We start from the raw sequence: 9,247 nt of genomic DNA on the forward strand, positions 1-9,247 counted from the left end.
GAGAGCTGCAGGTGTGGAGGGCTGCAGGTGTAGAGAGCTGTGGGTGTGGAGGGCTACAGGTGGGGAGAGCTGCAGGTGTGGAGGGCTGCAGGTGTGGAGAGCTGCGGGTGTGGAGGGCTACAGGTGGGGAGAGCTGTAGATGTGCAGGGAGAGTTGCAGGTGTGGAGGGTTGCAGGTGTGAGGGGGGCTGCACATGTTCAGGTTACAGATTCTGTCTGGTCCCAGCACTCTACTGTCTTCCAGGTTGCTACGGTGTCCGGCCTGAGCTGGCCAAGGAGGGCTGGACATGCTCCCGGTGTGCGGCCCATGCCTGGACTGCGGTAACTTACCTGTACTGGGTGGCGCCTAAAGCCTGGGAGGGCCTAGGCCTCCATGGGCCAGTGGTCCTGATCTTAGCTATGCTGAGGCTGGGGCTTGACACTAGCTATCCCTAGGATGTTCCTCGGATGGAGGTGACTGCACCTTACCATGTTAATCTGTCCCTCAGGAATGCTGTTTGTGCAACCTCCGGGGGGGAGCACTGCAGACGACCACGGAGCACAGGTGTGTGCTCTGCCTTGCCCTGTGTGATTGTCACTCTCTTGCCTCCCTGCTCAGCTTCCCTGGAGGTTGGAGAGAGAGAGAAACAGGGTATCCAACATGAAGGGAGCAGTGTCCTGAATGCTCATAAACCTCCCCTCCCCACCCCTCCACAACCTGGCCTGGCTGGCTCCTTGGGGATAGCCTGGAACCACCAGCCGTGCACTTGTGACCCTGCCCTGACCTCTCAGGTGGATTCACGTGATCTGCGCCATTGCAGTCCCCGAGGTACGGTTCCTGAATGTGATTGAACGCAACCCCGTGGATGTCAGTGCCATCCCTGAGCAGCGATGGAAACTGGTAGGTCCTCAAGGCTGTGGCCGCCAGCTTTAGTCCTGGGGTGAACTAAGAGACCCTGGGAGGATAGCCCCAGCCTGGCGTAGGACGCTCATGTCTCCAAACCCATAGCCCTGAGGCAGGGTGAGGGGCTCTGTGCAGTGCGCAGGGCACAGAGGTGAGAACCTACCCCCAGGTTCAGCCAGGCAGCCCCGGCCTCTCTACAGATACTTCCAGCTGCTATTGGTGCCCGAGTTCAGCTTGCTGGCACTGCATGAGAGCTGTCCCAGCAGGCCCTGGCAGCTCCAGCCTTCCCCCTGCCCAACCTGCCCTCCACAGTGCTTGCCTTCTGTGACTTGGGGAAGAGGAGCCTTGTCCTATGCTGTGACTCCTAGCTCCCATAGAGTGATGTCTCAAACTTCATCTTCCTCCACTGTGTTACAGACACAGTATTGTGTCCTGTGTGTGCACACATGTGCAGGCATGTGTCGAGCCAGAGGACAGCTCCAGGGGTCAGGGGTCAGTCTTTGCCCTCCATCCTGCTTGAGATGGGGCCTTTCCATGTGCATGCCCAGCTGCCTGTCCAGCCAGCTGACTCCCATCATGCCAGAGCAACATTGGGTTACACATTCCACATCTGGCTTTACATGTGTTCTGATGATGCAAACCCGTGTCCTCAGAGCTAGACAAGTGCTTTCTCCCTGAGCCATCTCTCCAGCCTTCTTCCTCTTTACGACTGCATGGCCAGGCTCACCCACCTGCTGGGCTCTGCATTCTGGAGCATGTGATGCAGGATAGTCCTGTCTGCATGCATGCCACAGCACGAGTCACCTTTCCTGTGTCCTCCATCCCTGCCCTGGGCATGCAGCCCCTTTCCACATCCCTTCTCCATGGTCAGGATGCAGGGACAGCTCCTGTGTCCTGGCACTGCACGTAACCTCCCTCCAGTCCAGTGGTTTCCCTGGGCAGTCACTTTGAGAACTGTTGGCCCCATCCTTGACCCATTTCCAGTTTGATCCCTAGTGTCTGTTGGATTGAAGGCACTCCATGGTACATGCTGAGGCTCATGTAAGCATGGCCTCTTCTGGTTCATGAATTAACACACACCCTCTGTAGCAGGATTATGGGGGAGGTCCGAGTTTGCCTGGGTGCTGTGGCCTCTAGACAGACTCCTGACCTTTCTGGGCTTCAGCTCTCCCAGGGAGTTTAGACTGCCATGGCATCTGGAGAGCATCCATCCCAGGGCCTGTCTTTCTGCAACTCCTCCCCTGCACCTCCCCCCCCCCCCCCCGCTCCTGCATATGGGCTGAGTAGGCCTGGATGTAGATGGCTTCCTGAGATCTACGCCTAGTGGCTGCCTACCCTGTGTGCAGGGCATGGGACAGCCTAATCTGGAAGATGGCCTAGTCGGGAGGTGAGGGAATGAAGATGGCTCAGATCAGACCTTGGGATAGCCTCATCTCAGGCACTTAGCACCACACTAGGGGAGGGCAGCTGGCTCTGGTCAAGCTGGAGGCCAGGCCCTCAGGTAGGGGCATGGACAGTGCCTGTATCTGTTTTGCCTGGGTCTTTTCCCCTGCTGCCGGGACACACTGAGTGGAAGGCCACTGTGGAGCCCTGGAGGGACTAGGCTGCCTCACAGCCAAAGCCTGGGCTCTCCAGTGACTGGTGACAGAATTACAAGTTCAGGGGCCATGTTCCAGCCCAAGGTTACAGGTCCCCTGAGCAGGCCCAGTGGATGGCCTTTAGTGAGAGCGTTATGGCTCAGGTGGATAGTGTGCTGACTGCAAATCCTGAGACCCTGTCTGTGCATGTGTCCTCTCCATCCATGGTCCTGACCGTTTGAACCCTATGGCACTGCACCAGAAGACACAATCCCCCAGCTCTGTGCTGCAGGGAGGGTGGGGATGTGGTCAGGAGGCCTGAGAAGTGGCATTTTGGGTTCAGATGATTGCCCCCACCTGTTCTGGAAGGTACCTCTCTGGCCTTGCTGGTAACCCTGCACCCCATCCTATGCAGAAATGTGTGTACTGCCGCAAGCGCATGAAGAGGGTGTCTGGTGCCTGCATCCAGTGCTCCTATGAGCACTGCTCCACGTCCTTCCATGTGACCTGCGCACATGCCGCTGGTGTCCTCATGGAGCCCGATGACTGGCCCTATGTGGTGTCCATCACCTGCCTCAAGCACAGAGCAGGCGGCCTTGGGGTGAGTGCTGCACCAGGGGACCCGCCCATGTGTACTAGCCCTGACCACCAGCCTTGTCCACTTGAGCAAAACCCCACCCACATGCGCCATTGCCCCGCCCCTAGGGCCAGCTCCTGCGTGCTGTGTCCCTGGGCCAGGTCGTCATCACCAAGAACCGCAACGGGCTATATTATCGCTGCCGTGTCATTGGCACCACCGCACAGACCTTCTACGAGGTCAACTTTGATGATGGTTCCTACAGTGACAACCTGTACCCAGAAAGCATCACGGTGAGGGGCGGGGCAGGGAGGGGAGGGACGGGGTGAGCATGCCGGGCTGCTGTCTCACCATACCCTTCCTGCAGAGCAGAGACTGTTTGCGGCTAGGACCGCCCCCAGAGGGCGAGCTGGTGGAGCTGCGGTGGACAGATGGCAACCTGTATAGAGCCAGGTTCATCTCCGCGGCCACCAGCCTCATCTACCAGGTGAGTAGCCTCCACAGCAGCCCTCTAGCAGACACCCAGCCTCTGCCCGCCTACACTTTGTCAGTGCTCACAGAGAGGCCAGGGCTGGGGACTTGGAACTCACTGCACTGTACCGGGGTGGGGGCAGGAGTGCGGTGCTGCCCACCAAACAGCTTGAGGTGGAGCTGCCAGCCTGCAGCTGCACAGCAACGCCTTGTCTCAAAACAGCACCATGCACAGAGCCAAACAACAGAGGGGGGCACAGTCCAGCACAGCTATCCCTTTGCCTGGAGACCAGGCAGCATGGGGACACACACAGCACATGTGTGGATAAACAAGGTGCTGGCATAAAATGGTAGACCAGTCGGGTTACCCCACCCTGAAGCCCAGTAGCTAGGGACAAGTGTATTCACATTCCCGTCACACTTCTCTTAGGATATTTCCAGAAGCTGTGTGAGCCCGCACAGGGCAGCGTAGGCTGAGGGCTGCAGCTGTTCAGAATATTGGGGCTGGGTACAGACTGCCTCTTGGAGTATCACAGGCGGGTGGCAGTAGGCACCTTCCACAACTCTCCTCCTGCGGGGGAACCCGACTCCCAGTGCACGGGACTGTCCAGCTGCTGCCTTGGCAGGAATCCTGCCCGAGGGCACTTTCAGTGTCCCCTGCTAGGCACCAGAGGAGCCTTGGTTTCCTCCAAATGACTTTACCCAGCCAGGAGGCCAGGCTGGGACCTAGGCCCCTGATTGCTTTTGCTCCTCATTGCTGTCCCCAGAGAAGGTGACCAGATGTCAGAGCCCCCATGGCGTCTGCCTCCCAGCTAGCAGCCCGACCCAGCCCCTGGGCATCACTTCTGGAGGACGGGGCCTATTTGGAGCAGTGGGCCACAGCTGCCATTCTGAGTTGAGAGAAGCGGGTCCCAAGGACCCTGTGAGCCCCTTAGCCTCCTGCCCAGGGCCAGTGCTGCTGCCCAGGCACGTCCTACCCATGTCAGTCATCTGTCACCCAGTGCCTCCTCGGGACCTTGGCAGCCCTGGGCTGACCCAGGCTGCCTGAGCTCCTGACACCTCTGGGCTCTCGGTGGGTAGGGCAGCATCCTGTGGCCGTCCTCATGCCGACACCCCTTGTTGCTGCAGGTGGAGTTTGAGGACGGGTCTCAGCTAACGGTGAAACGTGGGGACATCTTCACCCTGGAAGAGGAGCTGCCCAAGAGGGTACGATCCCGGCTGGTAAGTGTCCTGGGCACCTCCCTCTGGGGCATGGAAGATGCATGTCCCAGACAGGCTGTCCCCTCCTCCTTGGCCATAAATGATGCTCTGGCATTGACCACAGTCATGCAGGGCTCGCCACTCTGCTCAGCCAGGGACAGGTGGGGGACCACCCTTTGGGTGTGAGTCAGGGTGCAGTGACAGGCACGGCCAAGGTCCTGAGGACTTTGCCAGGGCGACAGCCTGATCCTTCTCTGTAGTTGAGGTTTTTGTTTTTTACACTTTGAAGACTTGCCACCCAGCTCCCAATTTATACAGAGACTTGTTCTTACTTATGAATGCCCGGCCTTAGCTTGGCTTGTTTCTAGCCCGCTTTACTAGCTTAAATTATCCCTTCTCTTTAACTATGCTTTACCTCTGGACTTTTTACCTTTCCTTCTTACCCGTGGCTGGCCGGGTGGCCTCCTCTCAATCTCCTTTTTTTACTCTTTTCTCTCCCGCCTAGATTTCTTCTATTTATTCTCTCTGCCTGGCAGCCTATTTCTTTCTCCTTCCTTTCAGCTCTGTAGTAGACCAATTGGGTGTTTTAGGCAGGCAAACACACAGATTCACAGAATTAAATGCAACATGAAAGAATGCAGCACAGCCTTCTGTCATTACACGAACACAGCCCCTCTGAAACTAACTCCCTCTGTGTCCCTGGCATCTGCAGTCCCTGAGCACCGGCACTCCACAGGAGCCCAGCTTCTCTGCAGAGGATGTGAAGGCTGCCAAGCGTCCACGGGTGGCTGCTATGGTAACCACCACCACCCAGGACACAGGGCACAGCCCGGAATACCTGGCCTTCGTGGAGAGCCTGCTGCAAGCGCAGGGCCGACCTGGAGGACCCTTCTAGATGCTGCCCACTCCCCTTCCCACTGCGGGACCTACCTGGGCAACAGGACCAGCAGGATCCAACATGGCCGGACTCAGGGAGAGGGCCGGTGTCCCTGGACTGCAGCGATTCCGTGGGACCCATCCTGGCTGTGCTTTTCTCCTAAAGGTGCTACGGGGCATCTCAGAGCCTCCTGTGACAGACGCCAGCCGAGGACACTGGGGCACAGCCCCAACCTGTTTTCTAGATTCGTGGCTTTAAACACGGACAGCGACCTACTCTTTTCCTCGGGACCAAGACCCGAGGAGATTCGTCCTTGTTCGCCGCTTGCAGAGGTCATTTCTCTCCTCAGCAGCTGGAGAGGCACTCTGACGGCAGCCAGCACATGCTGGCCTGTGTGGTGGCCTGTGTGGTGGCTGCTGGTAGTGTCTTCTGCTTCCTGCTGGGGAGGCGGGCCCTGCAGGCGCTGTCCCTTCCCTGTCCTGTCCATCGCCCCATGCAGAGTCTGCCTCTGAGGCCTGGCATGGCAGCTGCCCCATGGGTGAGCCAGGCTGCAAGGTGGTTGAGTCCCACGGCTGTGGCTTGAGGTCCCATGAGCCTTCCCCCTGACAGAGCCTCTGTGTGGCTGAAGGCAGGGGAGCAGGTGCCGCCTTCCCTTGCGGCATGGGTTGAGTGACAGGGACACCGACTACTCAGGCCTGCTCTTTACTAGTGGCCACTTGCCACCCTAGCGCAGTGCCCAGCATGGACAGCTCGTCTGTAAGTGATAAAGGACTGCACAGACAGGCCCTGGGGACCTGTTGGGTGCCCGGTGACCACCGTGTCCACATGTACTTTGAAATTCTATTTATATTGTAAAGAGAATTAAAAGGGCCCAGCCTTGGGCCTAGAGGAATGGGCTGGGCCTCAGGGGCCTCAGGCTTCGTCTCATGGGCTCTGCAGAGGCTGCGGGTGGCCCGCACATGCGTCTCACAGAGAGGCCTGGGTTTTACATTGTGCAAAACAAAAACAGAAACAAGACCTCACTCCTCCTTACTTTTCTCCCCACCCAGATGAAGGATGCCATATTTTTGCCTCAGTCCCCAGCCTCTGGCTCAGGATCCATTAAAAGCCCTCAAGCGCTTCCTATTCCTGCCTGGCCACGGCTATGTTCTTATTTCTGGCCAGGGCCAGGTGGGCTCAGGACAGAGGTTTCCTTGACAGGACGATGGGCACAGCGTGTCCTGGTCTGGATGTAGGGGCTGCCGGGAGGTGGGACACCATCCGCTCCAGGGGCACGGTGCTGGGGCAGTGTGCCCTGCACAGTATCAGGGCCCTGCAGGGTATCGGGGCCCTGCAGGGTATTGGGGCTCTCCACTCCCTCATTTGTCAGCAGCTTCCATCTGCTTCCCGTGCTAGCAAGGGCCACAGATGAGCAATGGTGCTACGGCCAAGCAGATCCTGGCGTGCTGGAGCAGAGAGAGGAGTGGGGGCAGGGCCTGCTGGTGGGTTGCAAGGGAGACTTGGGTTTGACCCTAGGGAGGAGGAGCGTGGGAGCCGCAGAGAAGCCCACAAGGGATCTCAGCAGCAGGCAGCCAGGTGGGGCAGATGACCCTGGTTTTCCATTCCTCTTTGAAACATAGACTAGACCTTGGAACAGGCAAAAGCTCTGGAGGAAAGGGAAGGCAGCCCTGATGGGGACATGGCCAGGATCCTGTGGGGGGTAGGGTGTTGTGCCAAGAGGGGACATCTAACTAGCTCTGACCCTGACTGGCAGATCCTACTGAGCTCAGATGTGAGACCTGCAGCCTTGGGCCAAATCTAGCCCTAGACCTGTTTTTTGTCAATAAAGTTTTATTTGCACATGGGCCACCGTGATACTTATTTGCATGTGGCAGCCATTGGCCCTAACCTCAGATTGCTGAGTGATTGCCAGACCTGTAAAGCTGAACCTTGCTTGGACCTGGGCCACCTGCTACGCAGCCCCTACCCTGGCAGCCAGGGGCACCCAGAAGCACCAAGTCAGTGCCTGGTTTCTTCAGTAGAAGCCTACCAGGTCCCGCCTGTCCCCGCCCCATCCCCTCTGTTCCTGTCACTCATACTCATAGGCTCTCAGGTTCCTGCAGCTGCACCTAATTCCAGGAGGTCAGAGTGGAGAGACTGCATGGCCTCCATCCTTATCCCGCCTGTGTACTCCATGGATGAGTGCTCCCTCCCAGGCTTCCATCTCCAGTGGTTACAGTTCACGGCTTCCTAGACAACCTGAAAAGTCATGTCCCCTTCTCTGTCCTCAGACCTCCCCGTCCCACTCTGTCCCAAAGCTGGCCATCCGGCCACCCAGGCCTATGGAGAACCTGTCTGAAGACCTGAGTCACAAACTCAGGGGCATCACCAAAGACGGGGGGTGGCTGGGGAGGTCTAGGAGGTCTCTGTCTTCTCCTCAGGGGCAGCAGTCACTCGCTCTCCTTTCTCCTGTGTGTGCATCTGGATGCAGCAGCTGTCAGCAGTCCTGAGGGAGGCCACATGCTCACGAGGTCACCTGTGGGTTGGTTGTGTAGATTGTCCAGTCACGGCCAGTCTCAGGTTACCAGCGTGATTATTTCAAAACTGTACAGGTTAGCAGTGTTATAACGCCTGCCACTTAGAAGCCCGAGCGTGACGATGGCTGTGTAAGAAGGCAGCAGTGGGGAAGTGTTCTAGATTCTTCAGGAACAACCATCTGAAAGCTGATAATGTTTCACTTTTCCTGCCGGCCCCATTTTACAACCAATGAGCAAAATGCTCTCAGATTTTATGGTGATTGACTCTCTGCAGCCCAGACACCTGACTGGTGGCCTGAAGCCTGGTTTGTGCTAGGCAACCTCCGTGGGTGGCTTTTCAATCCGGTTCCAGCAGGAAATCCGTGGGCAGAATGGAGGCCCAAGCCCTACGGAAGCACTTCCCTGGATCAGCTGTCACCTGACGCGAGGCCCCGTGTGTCAGCTGCCTTCCGATTCTGGGCTGACTGTTGTCTGAACTGGACAAGTCACTTCCAGCCACTGACCCGCTATTTACTTATTCTTAGACTTTTCAAGACGGGGTTTCTCTGTGTAGCCTTGGCTGTACTGGCACTCACTTTAGACCAGGCTGGCCTCGAACTCTCGAGATCCATTTGTATCTCATTTGTATCTGTTTATCCCTTTGATAAACAGAAAACAAAAACTAAGGTGCCCAGGAGCCATGCCATTGCTTATGAGGCTTGGCCGCTCGGCCGTATTTTGAAAACTAAAATATTTATTTATTGTTTATTCGAGACAGGGTTTCTCTGTAGCTTTAGTGACTGTCCTGGAACTCACTCTGTAAACCAGGCTGGCCTCGAACTCACAGAGATCCGCCTGCCTCTGTCTCTGCCTCCAGAGTGCTGGGATTAAAGACACGCACCACCACCGCCCAGCTGAAAACTGAAATCTTAAAAGAACTATTTGGTTATGGTTGTAGCTTAGCGGCAGTGGGAACCACAATGTACAATAAATAAATAAACGTTGGAAGTTTACTGATGGGATGTGAAAAGAAAGGGAAGGATGCGGAGGCCTGACTCAGAAAGGGGAGTGGTGAGCCAGGCGGTGGTGGCGCACGCCTTTAATCCCAGCACTCGGGAGGCAGAGGCAGGTGGATCTCTGTGAGTTTGAGGCCAGCCTGGTCTACAAG

The 9,247-nt window shown here is 57.1% G+C and overlaps 1 protein-coding gene across 3 annotated transcripts in view; it reads left to right on the plus strand.

The window, feature by feature from the left end:
* Positions 1 to 7,428, plus strand: part of Kdm4b (lysine demethylase 4B) — an 82,406-nt gene extending 74,978 nt beyond the window's left edge. For all 3 annotated transcript variants that reach the window (XM_005371080.2, XM_005371082.2, XM_026777999.1), the window contains 8 exons: positions 244 to 320; positions 488 to 543; positions 771 to 879; positions 2,875 to 3,060; positions 3,165 to 3,329; positions 3,404 to 3,523; positions 4,636 to 4,728; positions 5,420 to 7,428. In XM_005371080.2, the coding sequence (XP_005371137.1) occupies positions 244 to 320; positions 488 to 543; positions 771 to 879; positions 2,875 to 3,060; positions 3,165 to 3,329; positions 3,404 to 3,523; positions 4,636 to 4,728; positions 5,420 to 5,602 (989 nt within the window). In that variant the 3' untranslated portion in view covers positions 5,603 to 7,428. The remainder of the gene's footprint in view (positions 1 to 243; positions 321 to 487; positions 544 to 770; positions 880 to 2,874; positions 3,061 to 3,164; positions 3,330 to 3,403; positions 3,524 to 4,635; positions 4,729 to 5,419) is intronic.
* The last annotated feature ends 1,819 nt before the right edge of the window (positions 7,429 to 9,247 follow it).

The sequence above is a fragment of the Microtus ochrogaster genome, unplaced genomic scaffold (genome assembly GCF_000317375.1).
Source record: "Microtus ochrogaster isolate Prairie Vole_2 unplaced genomic scaffold, MicOch1.0 UNK98, whole genome shotgun sequence".
NCBI lineage: Eukaryota > Metazoa > Chordata > Mammalia > Rodentia > Cricetidae > Microtus > Microtus ochrogaster.